The following is a 15,237-nucleotide window of genomic DNA, read 5'->3' as shown; positions in this document are numbered from 1 at the left end:
AGCTTATAACAGCCACAGTCTACTAGATTCCCCTTTTAGATTTAATATGAAACTGTTACTGAAGCAAAACAGTGAACATAATCATACTGAGGATGTGTAGTTTGAAAAGTGTGTAATTTATGACGGTGCATGGCACTGGTATAACCATTTCTCCTCCTCATCTCCTTCATATCGCTTTAAAATGTAGCATTCTGTGTAGAATTTAAATGGGTCTGATGCGCAAAACCAGACTTTATTTGCCACAATGGAAAGCATTTTACAGTGTCTGAATCATTCCCTATCCCATATATAGTGCATTATGTGCCATTCACCATATAGAAAATTAGGGCTGCCTCCTAATAGTCAACTAACCATTAGTCGACGAGAAGAGGCTTAGTCGACCAAAATTTTATTAGTCGCAGGAAACAAAAATCCACAGGAAGTGGCGAAGTCTCTGTGACGGACAGATCGTTAACAGCTGGTCTGTGTGGTAATTACAGTACATCAGGCAGGACATCCAAATGCTCGCCTATCATTCATTGACCTCAAATATGGCTTATCATCTGAAACATGTAAGTAGTAGCAACTTTACATGGCCGCTCGCTTTAATGTTAACCTAGAAAAATGTGGGCTATTCAAGTGTTTGTGAGGAGTCTGAAAGCTGAATAGTAGGAGCGCACTAACTGACAGTTAACATGGAGGCGCTGGTGCGATCACTTGCACTTAAAATACTCATCATTTTTGGTCTTACAGATAAGAGTAATACATCTTTTGAATCTGTGAAGAGTCTACATTTATTTGTGTGTGCTCAAAATAACAACAAAACATTGTGCTTTTGTAAAATAATGAAAGCAAACAGGGTGCGTTTTCTTGAGTGCGCCCAAAAAGAAAGAACCGAAACTCAGTGTAAACTTGCCTCACAGACATGAAAATACAGAAAGCGAAATGTCTACTTTTAAATGAACCAATTCAAATGGAAAACAGATATTCTCAGGTTATGTAATTCATGTGAAATGTGCATATAGGGATGTCCACTGCTGCAGAGATGACGGAGATCCTTCATCACTGCAGCCGAAAATACCGAAAACACTAGTTTATCAATTAATTATTAAAATGTTAACGCAGTCTTCTTGCTGTTTTTCCCCTGACACATTCATAATCATTACTTCTGCCTGTGTGCTGCGGCAAGCTTTATGCGTGCGCTTGAACACTGATTAGGCTATGTAGGCATTAAAGGCTCTTTATTATGATTTATATAGTTTATTGATAAACGTGCGATTAGTGAGAGACTGTAAGTTTCTAAATGCAAATTTTGTCATTGTTTTGAAGCACACTAGCTTATAGATAACCTTAAGGCTAACATATTCATACTTAAAGCCAAAAAACTTACATTTTGATTTGACTTGAAACTTACATTTACATTTTTTTTTGACTTATTGTTGATATATATGGTTTTAGTAGTGTTAAGATATTTTTTAAAAAAAAATAATACTGTGCAAAATGATGAGGGGATGCAAGCAAAGTTGTATTGTAAATGAACTGTTGTGATACATTCTCAAGCCAAATGATGTTCTTAAAGGAATGGAGAGTGGAGTGAAGAATGCGACTCACCCGTGGTCTCTACAATGCCCTCCAAGATGACGACAATCTCAAACTGCTCGTTCATAAGCGAGCGCTGGGACAGATCGAAGAAGGGGCTTTTGGGATTGATCTCATGGCAAATGGTGAGGGGAGAGACCAGGAAGAGTTGGTCAGCACCTGTTCCAAAGCCCACGTCCAGTTCACACTGATCCAGCGGCAGGAACTCACCCTCAGGGGTCTGACGAGACTGGTGACAGACATTATCATCATTAAAGTCATCATCTCTATCCATTTTACATTGAAAACTTCAATTTTAGATTATGATTTCCAATATCTGAGACAAATTACAGCAGGAACAATCAACCTGAAAAAACAGATCATCAATGATGGAGGTGGAAATTGAAAAAGGAAATTGAAAGAAGAATGTCAGCATGTATATTTATACTTTTTCTGCTGTATAAACTGAATCATAATCGAACCCAAAATAACAAAATATATTGAAATTGAAGGACAAATTCATGCTGTTTAGTGTGGAAGGAAAATATTCCTCTCTAGGCAAGTGGAGAGACAGTGTTTGTGGCTGGCAAGTAGTGAATGGGGGATTTTGACAAGCATGAGTGCTCAGAACAGTGAAATAAAACACAGATGGAGCAAAGGAGGAGGCTGGGAGGAGATAAGAAATGCCTACAAAGCATTTTGTTATTTCAGACGAAGATAAAGAGTCTTATCAGTAAGCGAGTGAAATTTAAGACCTGATGATTTACAGGATGATGTCAAACTGAAAAGGAGAATGAAATTCTAATGTCAAGGGTATGTTTTTCTACACAGGCTAGTGAGGGGTTCCTGTTTGTATGCAGAAAGACAGCCGATGGATGGAGCCGCACGCACAAATTCTCTTATGAATAATGTTGCTGTGAATACAAAGTGGAAGAAATCACTCTTACATTCAGCTAGTTGGCAGATGTCCTCTCACTTCCAAGTCTCCATATCATCCACTCTCATTATAGTGGACTTACTGGAGCTGTTTAGGCTAAGAGCATCTCTAAAGGGCCCTACAGCTGTAGAACAGCCTCATGGGATGTAAACCAACAACCCTCTATAAATAGGCCCATTACTTAAAACACTGAAGCTCAGATGGGCACTAAAATGCTTCCACATGGAATCATATTCCACATGAAAACTACACAAAACTGTCTAGGCATTTCCAATCTCTAAATAGAGCCAAAGTGCATTAAGACCTACAGAGGTGATTGGATAATAACTTCAGAATCATCATTTTCTTCCTTCCTTCTTTTGATTAACCTTCCTGTAGGTTAAAATGTTTTCAAATTATTTTTTTTATTTTTATTTTTTATTGAATTTCAGTTGTATACTTCTAGATTACTGAATAGAATATAATAGGACTTAATACAATAGAGCTGCAGTATAACACACCGGTTTTATTCTAGTTTATGCAATGTTTCTCTTTTTTAACATGATGGTATCTACATGATGAAAAAAGTGTCATTCACCTATTTATTATACTATATAAACGAATCATTTCAAATCATAAGGTTGCCCTTCAAATAAAGCTTATCCGTCAGTTTGACTGAATGAGCTGTCAATTTTCCAGCATTTTGACAGATAATAAATTGTATTTACCTGGAACAAACAAACCTGGAAAGAGACGTGAGGATTTGAGGAGAAAAACGAGAGATTCTGCCTGCATTCCAGTGAATTATGGCCACGTTCGCACAGCAGCAGAATGCGGTTGTCAGTCCTGTATTTGAGTCCTTAATACGGTTACGTTCACATAAGGTACGGTAATTTACGGGAGTGACAACCGCATTCTATAACCGAACTCACACCCGTAAATTTTCAGGACTCACAACTGCATTCTCAGAAAATCTGCACTGTGTGAATGGAACGAGACTGGACAACTAGTTGTCTGTCACGTCATACAGTGCGAGAGAGACGCTCTTTTAAGGTGTTTTGTGTGTGGTTTCACTTTCGGTAACTTACTGCAACAGAGATGTGAGCTGCGTGTTAGTCACTGGATCTAACACAAACCTCACTCATGTGTGGCCACCTGATGAATGACTCCCGTCAGTTTTGTGTTTCTTTTCCAAATTAAAATGCTGTGTCATGCGCGAGACGTCGCAAATGGCGTGACATGCGAGTGCAACAGTTAAAGACTCCGACTAGCGCGTTTACATGCTGCTGTTGGTTAATTAAGTTCTGATGGATAAGCTCAAGGTTCAATTGGTCTCTTGTCATGTCAAAAGTGATGAAACTTTTCAGTTTTATGGATGTCGCCATCTTTAATATTACGTTGGTCACTGTCGTTATGGTTACTAGTAAGAGAATACGGGCTTGACTCTCGTTGCACGTTCATACGACAGTGTTCGAGATGCTACTGTAAGTTGCTGTGTGAACGGGACATTTCGAGACTCACACCTGTAAGTAAATGCGGTTGTCAATCCCTAAAACGTACAGTGTGAACGTGGCCTATAGTATCACACAATGTTGAAGTTAATGAATATTTTCGATTAAAGCAACGTTTTTTTTTTGTTTTTTTTTAAATGTATTATTGCGTTCATGGAGTGAGCCTTTCACTGATTGTTTACAACTTAACGGAAGTTACACCCATAATTCGTGCAATGCGTCATGGGGCATAGGAATAAGTTCAGTCATAGTTCAGTCATGAAAATTTTCTGAGCTGCTGATTGGTTCTCTTAAAGCTGATGTTACAGGACAGAAGGGAGCGGAGACACAGGTGGAGCATGTGTTAACGAGACCGGACAGTGACTGAGTGAACTGGCGTACTCACTGTCAGTACCCATGTGATTGGGTGAGTGTAGAGCCTGGCGTGTCTGTGACAGCTGACCACTTTGGCCAATCTATCTCTTTGTTTCATAACCCTCCACCTTCCCCAGCACCACCTGCCTAGATCTGCAAGGGGGTTCTCCCTAATTCCCTTGCAGCAGATCACATTCTATTCACTGTATTTATGTGCATGTTTTGGCAGTAGCCGACATCCAGCTCCACCTCTCTGGACGTCATGGGTTGAGATTGACCTAGTCTATCTCCACCTCTGTGGATCTAATGGATGGAGGGATAGAGTTATGGGTATAGGGTTAGGGCATGGTTGGACCTTCTAGTCCCACGCATTATGCCCAAATTACATCTGGAGAAGGGGAGCTGGACTTCACGCTCCACCCATGGATCTGCGAAGCAGCAGCAGTGTAGCAGATCTAGTCTGCTAGTCTGCCAAGACTAAGCCTATGTACATTCCATTCTTATCAATAAATATCAAAAAACATATATATATATATATATATATATGTGTGTGTGTGTGTGTGTGTGTTTATATTTAGACATTACACAATTACACAAATACAATTCACTTTGGCCTACTGACTGTCAGATTTGTACACAGCTGGACAGATTCAAATCCAAATCTGATCAGCTAATATACACTGTAAACTGAAGCAAATATTGTCAGTAAGGTGAATATTTATTTATAAATCATGTGATGAATCTATGGAGTTGCTAGGTGAGTTTGAACTCTCGTTGCAGGGAAGGCTGGCTGGACAGGGCCTATCACTCCTACATCCTGTGCGCCCAAGCAGAAAAATTTAATAGTGCTCATACAGACAGAGTATGACATTTCTCTATCTCTCTCTTAGCCCATTATTTTCTCTATCTCACTCTTATTGCTCTTTCTCTCCTTGTCTTGTACTTTCTTTTGCAAACACATTCTTGGCCAGGCTAAAAAATCAGAGACAGTGAGGAAAATTTCACCATAAGACGACACACATAGATCAAACTCTGAAAATATGTCTGGTTTTCATGGCAGCATAGCAGGTGTTTCACAGTGATGGCATAATGAATTTGTGGCAGAACCACTAGTCTTGGATCAGATGTATTGGATTGTCAATTGACTTGATTAAATCTTTAATGTAGGATTGATCCAGTAACCAGTATGGCTGGTTGATCTATTGACTGGGTGTATTGATTACAGAATGACAAATTAACACATCAACAATTAGCAAAACTGCATATTGAGTGTTAACTGTTATTTAATTGTTCAAGGGTGATTTTTTTTTTTTATCAGATTTTTGGTGATGATGTAAAACTTTAACCTCTTATGCACACGACCATTTCTACACATACAGTAGATACTTTTGCTCACATTTCCGCCTCAGATAAAAAGAGAAGGAGAAGATAAACATACTTTTGAAATCACCATCCCACCCACACACACACACACACACACACACACACACACACACACACACACACACACACACACACACACACACACACACACACACACACACACACACACACACACTGATACACAACCTTCACCCACACAGAGGTTCTGGAGCAGCAGCACTAAGTGTCTCCTCAACTCTTTATCAACCCACAAGGAGCACTTCCACCGTGAAGTCTCATCACACCAACTACCTATATCCAGTGTATCCCTGCACTCTCTCACACATACATTCCTGCTCTCTCTCACACACACATTCCTGCCAAATATCGATGTGCCTACTGCTTTTTATTTAACAGCACTCCTGTCTTCCAGGGCTGGTTTTGGGGAGTAAACAACCCCCCCCCCTTTTTGTTGTCAAACTGTCCCTGCACATAAATCCCGGCAATATATTGATTGAGATTCCTTATAAAAGAGAAAAAAAAAGAAAAAAAAATCACAGTTTTCACAAAAATATTAAGCCGCACAGCTGATAATAATAAGAAATTTTTCTTGTGCAGCAAATCATCATATTATGATTTCTGGTTTTCTCATGTGACACTGAAGGCTGGAATAATGATGCTTAAAATTTCACAATATTAATAATATCACAATTACAATAATCACAAAATTGGTGTTTTTACTGTATTTTTAATTAAATAAATACAGCCTGGATGAGACTTTAAAGACTTTCAAAAACATTAAAAAATCTTACTGACCCCAGACTTTTAAATGGTAGTGTATGTCTACTTTTTTGTAGTTAAATGCTGCTTTTTACAATGTTTTAAACTCAGACATAATAATTTGAGTGTTCAATTAATAAAAAATGTTCAATTTAATATTTAATATTTCACCTTAAAGTTAACTATAATTGTTTTGTGTAAAATAAGTATTGCTGATTATATAATCTTTTTTTTTTTTGTAAATAATCATAGTTATTTATAAGAAAAGACTTTTGACTGTTGCTCTGATTTTTGGTTTCCCCATTTTTTTGCACGTAACTAAAATACACAACCGATGGGACACAAACCATCATTGTCCTATACATGATGTGGGGTTCATTGGGAGGTTTGTGTTATTGAGTATGAATGGGATTACACTGTTTTCCAGCTGGCTGTGTTGATGCATAAACGTTCTGTTGCTTTCTTCTGCTTCTTTAATCCACTCTAGGCAATGGTATGGTTTTTTTTTTTACTCCTGTCTCTTTAAGTTAAGCTTGAAAAGACAGATTACTGAGTTCATGAAGGAGACAAGCAAATCTTACACATCATCTTTCCTGCACATTTCAGGAAAACGCAGCTAATACAGACATTCACGCAAAATCACAGTGGGCAGTGGTGATAATCTTAAACTGATGAGGAAATTACTTAATTTGAAAAAGGTGTTAAGTGATGAGATGTTTGCATGTGTCTGATAAGTTCTAATGCTTATATTAATGCTGACTGATGTCAAGCTAAAGGCTGTACTCATCTTAATTCAGTATCAATTGAGTTTTAAGGCACAGAGCTAGACACAGCCAAAGCTATCTTAAAAACAGCACCTCCGTGATTGAAGTGAAAAAGCCATTATTCAAATAGCCGTTAGAATGTGCCTGTGTGCACAAACGTTTATTGGTGTGTTTATGTGTGCCTTGTAGGCTAAAGAGCTGCCATCAAACATGTCATTCTTTTTCATATCCCACAGGAAGGAAGAGGAGAAATAGAAAGGAGAGTCTCTTAAAGAAGAGGGAAAACAGGAGGAGGTGGATCGAAACCTCTTTCCACTGCAGCAGGTACCAGCAGCCATCCGTTTGACTCAGTCATGTGCATGGGTGAATAAAAGCTGGGACTTCACTGCTTTGCCTTCCTCTGACTCACAGTGGCTTTGACAGCAGCTGGGGGGGAGGGGGGGGGGGGGGGGGCATACTCACAAATAAATAGATAGGACTTTCACACTGTTAATAAAGAGGCACTGTAACCAAAATTTAAACAAATTGAATTTAAACTATTTATGACCAGTGTAATCAGAATAAAATAGCATTCAACAGAATAGCACATTTATTCTACCCAGTCAGATTCTATTATGTTCTATGCATGCAACTGTACTATATTCTATGCAATGTTTCTCTACTATCTATCATATTTCAGAATATTCTATAAAACCCTGCAAAACAGTAGAATATAACATTATTCTATTTTTCGAGGCATATATATATATATATAGATATATATACAACCCGAATTCCGGAAATGTTGGGAAGTTTTTCAAATTTAAATAAAATGAAAACTAAAAGACTTTTAAATCACATGAGCCAATACTTTATTCACAATAGAACATAGATAACATAACAAATGTTTAAACGGAGAAATTTTACAATTTTATGCACAAATTGAGGTCATTTCAAATTCGATGCCTGCTACAGGTCTCAAAATAATTGGGACAGGGGCATGTTTACCATGGTGTAGCATCTCCTCTTCTTTTCAAAACAGTTTGAAGACATCTGGGCATCGAGGTTATGAGTTTCTGGAGTTTTGGTGCTGGAATTTGGTCCCATTCTTGCCTGATATAGGTTTCCAGCTGCTGAAGAGCTCGTGGTCGTCTTTGACGTATTTTTCATTTAATGATGCGCCAAATGTTCTCTATAGGTGAAAGATCTGGACTGCAGGCAGGCCAATTCAGCACCTGGACTCTTCTACGATGAAGCCATGCTGTTGCAACAGCTGCAGTATGTGGTTTTGTATTGTCCTGCTGAAATACACAAGGCCTTCCCTGAAATAGTCGTCATCTGGAGGGGAGCATATGTTGCTCTAAAACCTTTATATACCTTTCAGCATTCATAGTGCCATCCAAAACATGCAAGCTGCCCATACCATATGCACTTATGCACCCCCATACCATCAGAGATGCTGGCTTTTGAACTGAACGCTGATAACACACTGGAAGGTCTCCCTCCTCTTTAGCCTGGAGGACAGGGCATCCGTGATTTCCAACAAGAATGTCAAATTTGGATTCGTCTGACCATAGAAAACTTTTCCACTTTGAAACAGTCCATTTTAAATGAGCCTTGGCCCACAGGACACAATGTGTCTGGACCATGTTCACATATGGCTTCCTTTTTGCATGATAGAGATTTAGTTGGCATCTGCAGATGGCACGGCGGATTGTGTTTACCGACAGTGGTTTCTGGAAGTATTCCTGTGCCCATTTAGTAATGTCATTGACACAATCATGCCGATGAGTGATGCAGTGTTGTCTGAGGGCCCGAAGACCACGGCCATCCAATAAAGGTCTTCAGCCTTGTCCCTTACACACAGAGATTTCTCCAGTTTCTCTGAATCTTTTGATGATGTTATGCACTGTAGATGATGAGATTTGCAAAGACTTTGCAATTTGATGTTGAGGAACATTGTTTTCCACAATCTTTTTATGCACTCTTTCACAGATTGGAGAGCCTCTGCCCATCTTTACTTCTGAGAAACTCTGCCTCTCTAAGACATGCCTTTTATAGCTAATAATGTTACAGACCTGATATCAATTAACTTAATTAGTTGCTAGATGTTCTCCCAGCTAAATCTTTTCAAAATTTCTTGCTTTTTCAGCCATTTGTTGCCCCCATGCCAGCTTTTTTGAGACCTGTAGCAGGCGTCAAATTTTAAATGAGCTCATTTAGTGGATAAAAGTGTAACATTTCTCCATTTAAACATTTGTTATGTTATCTATGTTCTATTGTGAATAAAATATTGGCTCATGTGATTTGAAAGTCTTTTAGTTTTCATTTTATTCAAATTTAAAAAACGTCCCAAAATTTCCGGAATTCGGGTTGTATATATATATATATATATATATACAATACAACAATTTTATATATATATATATTATAATTGTATATATGTATATATAAACTTTATACCTTAAACTTTTGAACAGATATAAATTCTATATTTCTCTACAGAATATTGGTCTAGACTCTAGTTCATTAGATTTATTCTATTCTATGTAAGACTTTTCTACTCAATTTCAGAACAGAATCAATATAATCAAATCAGAGTTAACAGAACTGAATCATTACTGAGTAATTCCAATAAAAGACATGTGGCTCCTGCATTCGTTTTCTCTCTCTCTCTCTCTCTCTCTCTTTCTCCTTCTTTGTGGAATTACACAATAAAATGCACATGAATTATATAGGCAGTGTGATGTGCACCCCTGAGTGTGTATCTTATACTGCTGAAGGCCATACACATATAACCCGTATGCGTGTCTATAACAAACTCATTCATCTGTATCACTGCTGGGTCACATGTCCCCAACGCCTGTCAGTGACAAGACAAATAACATGCTGTCCACCTCACATTTCATGCATCACTGCCAGCCCTGTAACACACATGCAGACTCAACACACCAAAGCATACATATTCATACAAAGGTATAAATAGCTCCCAGCATGCCTGTGTCCCATTATGAACATACATTCATGTGGTTTGAGGTTATGTACATGAACCTTATAGGTCATTCAAAACCTTTTCATTCATGTCAAGCAAACTCATTTACAATAGACCTTTACACTCACAAAATATATCAACACTTCACAGAACAAAGACCTTTACACAATGCACACCCACACAGTCAACCTTCAGTACAAGCTGACTCCTGAGTCAAAGCCTTTCTCCTGTAATCTAATTATCAGCAATTAACTCATTCATCACAGCACACATGTGACTGTCTGCACAACAGCAAACATCTGTTTGTTTCCGCTGTAAGACACGCTAAATCAAACAAATCCAGCTGAACTGCAGCGGGAGCATGTTTCTCCTCAGCTTTTACAAGGTTTTTTGCACAATTAGCACTTTGTTATCATCATGTCTAAACTCTATTGTGTGTGTGTGTCTGTGGGTGTGTGCTTGTTTTCATGGTTTATGAGGACACAAATGTGTATAATGACATGGGTATTACAATGTAAACATGGTTTATGAGGACACTTTCTGTGTCCTTGGAAACCAAATGGCTTCAAAAACATACTAAATGGTGCTTTTTTGAAATTCAAAAAATGCAGACAGTTTCCTGTGATGGGTAGGTTTAGGGGTAGGGGTAGTGTAGGGGGATAGAATATACAGTTTGTACAGTATAAAAACCATTACGCCTATGGAGAGTCCCCGTAAACCATATATACAAGTGTGTGTGTGTGTGTGTGTGTGTGTGTGTGTGTGTGTGTGTGTCTGTGTCTGTGTGTGTGTGTGTGTGTGTGTGTGTGTGTGTGTGTGTTCTGACAAGAATGTTCAGTAGTAAAATGTATATGGATTCTCTCTCTAGGTAATCACATCACCTTATAAATTTCATTTAGATGTCATAAAATGTGAAAATGAATGTGTGCTAATATCCGCAGAGGAATAGGAGGCAATATCTCAAAAAATAAGGTGAGAAAATGATCAACCGGACAAAAACAAAACAAGAAGTGTTGTCCCTGTCAATGTCAATGTTGCCCACCTATCATGTTTGCAACTGGTCCATAAATTGGCCTGAATGTGTAAAACTACTGTAAACGGATAGGCAAATTACAAAATTTCCCACTCTTGAAATTAACCACTTTTGATCATATTTTAATCAACATAATGAACTTATAGTAAAAAAATAAGAGCTACACAAAATGCTTTTACTGTACTGTTTTTAATATTTTTACTCTATTATAGTTATTACTTCTGGAGCCATATAAAAAAATTAAAAACTTATTTGATTATGATGAATTTGATGAGTCTTTGACAAGACTTAAATCAGATATTCTCCCATTTTTTGTTAGCCACACCACTTTGACCTAAAATATTTTACGGTGTATTTCAATAATTTAACAAAATTTTTTTTTTTTTTTTTTTTGATGACGGTTAATGGTCACATGGCTTGCCTGTAAACAAATAAAATATTTCATATGTTTAATGTTTTTTTTATTAGCTTTTCATCAACTCACAAACCCCCTGCAGTTCCGTCATGAACCCCAGTTTGGGAAACCCTGACTTAGATAAATAGTATGTTAATATAAGTATTTAAAAAAAAATGATATAGTGTGTTCTATAAGCCTCTAACCTGGAAACTGTGCAAACATCAAACACCTTTTGGTACCCTCAAGTGTGCTATTCTATTCTATTCTATTAGTTACTATACATTTTGTTATACCCTCAAGTGTCCTCCTCTCATCTCCTCACTCATGTTTCCTTGCTCATCATCTTCTTACACACCATACTCAACCCAGATATTGAGTGTTCCTCATTTCTTCCATGTTGCATTAGAATGCTCTTGTGTACTTCCTGAAACATAAGGCTGAACTCTATCTCTCTGTCTCCCACTCTTTTCCTTGTAATTTCTCTTTTTTGTCTCTTACGATAACAATCTTTTTCACCTTTCATCTCTCTGCTCTTTTCATCTGTTATTTTCTCCTCTTCTCTCTACCCTCTGTCTGTACTCTCTGTTTATCAATTCACAAACAATAGAGACAGTGACTCAGAGCTGGAATTAGGTTAGAGGAAGGTGATAGATATGTTTCATTTCATTTGTTTGGAACAGAAGATGGGAAAAAATCATAGCGATGTTTCTCTAAAATTAAGACAGATATCAATTAGGAGCAAGAAAGAAAGACAAAAATGGGAGGGAAAAATATTCAAGGGATAGTTCACCCAAAAATGAAAATTCTCTCATTAGTTTAATAATTAAACACACACACACACACACACACACACATATATATATATATAGAGAGAGAGAGAGAGAGAGAGAGAGAGAGCACATGGGTATGAAGTGAAGGTGAGTAAGCAATGACTAAATTTTCATTTTTAAGTGAACTATCCCTTTAAGAGAAGATAAGATGAACTGTAAGAGGGTCCGTCTTGTGTGATGGATGGATGATGATGGATGATGTAGTACACACATATACACTCACAGAACACAACACAATATGTCTTGGATCCATTGTAAATGTTCATAAAATGTGAGTGTTCCTCTTTAAGTGTGCATCTCACAGATGAAATTACAAATGCATAATCAATATTATCAAAGCACGCTTTGTTTTTCCAGCATGATGAGGCATGATCTGACAAAAGGTGACTGGGAATGACTGAGACTGTGTGTGTGGGCGACTGAATCTAAATGGACTGGATATGCTGGCTTTAACAAAAAAATTGGCAGGATGTAGAGAGAGAGAGAGAGAGAGAGAGAGAGAGAGAGAGAGAGAGAGAGTTAGTATATGTGATTAAAACGCACAAAGCAATGCCACCTAGGTATTCTTAAGTGTCAAAGGCTATGTTTCGACTGCAGGCTAATCTGATTTTTTTTTTTTCAGGCAGACTGTCCACACTATTAATTGCAAGAGATCAAACAAGATTTGTGTATCCAGACATAACCAACCTATCTGCATGGTTTACTTTGGTAATGATATAGATGTACTCACATATGTGACGAGGCTTTCAAAATGGAGGTTCAGATTTTCAAAAACACACCTGGATAAAATCTGGATATGCAAAAAATCAGATTTTGGCTAGCAGTATGAACATTGCCAAATATCGTCCTTCATCTGTTATTGTATAGGCACATGCCTATAGTGCTCAATCAGCTAGTACTGTTCATATACATAATAGTTTTGATGTATTAATATAAAATAATATCCATTTCTCTTCTCTGACCAAGCAGTGCAAGTCAAAAACATGAGAGATAATCCTAACACTAAATCACAATAACACTAAACACAGACCACACTAAATCATTCTCTGCCTCTGATAAAAAGCAAAATTGAATTATATATGATTGGAATGGTACAGTATGAACATATAATAATTTGCTGTGTCTATGTTGTATACGTGTTCTTTTAAGTAAGTCACATATTGATACTGTAACATATTTTTCTTTTTTTTTTTCATATTCCACATCTTTGGTGCTCTGGCTGAGGATTCTTTAAAGATAAAAACTCTTGGCTGCTTAAATAGCCCTGAAGCACAAGGAAAAATACCGATGAGAACAGAGTTAGGGTTATGAGAGAGAGAGGGGAGAGAAAGAGTGGTAGAGGGAAAGAAAGTTCTTCTTTCCAATTTATGTTCACATTTCATCACTCTTTTTCTCTTTATTGAGTCAGTTTTCTGGCTCTCCATTTTTCCCCTTTTACTTCCAATAAACCAAATTCTCTTTCCCTCTCTGTCTATTTTGTTTGTGTTCCCTGATGCCTTCTCAACCTTATACTATTTTGGCAAACCTTTTACAATCTCCAACTTACTTACTTTGACTTCTTTGTTTATCCTCTATTCCTCTTCCTCTTCTTATTCTCTCATCGAGAGAAAAACTTCAGCATAGCTTAAACTGACAATGTGCCTCATTACATCAGATGCCATTGACCAAAGACTCTTAATCATTCACAGCATTCACTTGGCACTAGATAATTAGTGTGAGCTCTGCAAAAGATTTTTGGAGTGGGCCTGAAAGGTTATCCATCCGTATCTTTGAAGAATATTAACCTGCTTTATCTCTGTAATTGTTCTGAGAGCTGAGATCAGTTATCCTAACATTATTATACTGGATAGATTCAGATTATCACACAATTTCAAGGCATATGGCCATAAAAGTTCCAGGCTATTACACTGACCTCTTTGTTCACCTTATCAGCAGCCTATTCAATCCTATTCATCAATTACAGGGAAGAAATCCTATTGTGTGAGTGTGTTGTCCATGTGTCAACTTTCCATGCCTTGTTCATTTAATTTTATGCCTGTTCCATTGACCGAGCTGATATGGAACTGCAGACAGACAGACACACTCACACAGTAGCATCAAAACGTAATGTATGAACGCATACTACTGTATGTTTCTACTAGAGCTGTTATGTAAGCATGTTCTTCCAGAAAAAGCTTCCATTGACAAGAACGATTCCTCTCCCCCTCAGAATATATTTCGTACAAATCCAGCAGTGCACTCACGTGCACATCTGTAATTATTCTGCTACATTTTCTAAGGCTTTGGAAGTTAGCGCCTGAGGCTACAAGCCACAAAAAAATCCTTCACAAGTGTGCAAATGCAGATTTTCTGGCATCTCTCTGGCTGTGACCTCAGCTCTCGCTGGAGTCTTAGAGAGGCTTATGAGCCCAAAACCCAGAGACATTGTCTTTTCTTTTTGCATTTTGGAACAAACCCTCTAAAACCGACAGAAAAGTTGCTGATGTGGAACCGCCTTCCAATTACTGAGCAGATCGGTTTAAATGTCACAGGTTACAGAGTGACAGATGTTGGACACAGTTAGTCGTCTGTAAAACTCTTTTCTCTAAGCCTTTTGTCACTGGAGTTTCATCTCATTCAACTGTAACGATGGCTGTCTGTGTCAAGATTACAATAATAACACTGTAACGCCTTTTCATGTATCACTGGTAATCAGTTGTGAAGGGGGTACCAGTGCGCCTCGAATTTCCAGCTACACTGCCATCCTGCTTAATCGCATTTCA

General features: G+C 37.8%; 1 protein-coding gene across 2 annotated transcripts in view; it reads right to left on the bottom strand.

The window, feature by feature from the left end:
* The window catches only part of kcnj19a (potassium inwardly rectifying channel subfamily J member 19a), a 29,385-nt gene that overhangs the window by 6,927 nt on the left and 7,221 nt on the right, over positions 1–15,237 (bottom strand). For both annotated transcript variants that reach the window (XM_051888278.1, XM_051888277.1), the window contains exon 2: positions 1,591–1,807. In XM_051888278.1, the coding sequence (XP_051744238.1) occupies positions 1,591–1,807 (217 nt within the window). The remainder of the gene's footprint in view (positions 1–1,590; positions 1,808–15,237) is intronic.

Source organism: Ctenopharyngodon idella, chromosome 3 (assembly GCF_019924925.1).
Source record: "Ctenopharyngodon idella isolate HZGC_01 chromosome 3, HZGC01, whole genome shotgun sequence".
NCBI classification, from domain to species: Eukaryota; Metazoa; Chordata; class Actinopteri; order Cypriniformes; family Xenocyprididae; genus Ctenopharyngodon; species Ctenopharyngodon idella.
This window is presented reverse-complemented; position numbering and strand designations above follow the sequence as displayed.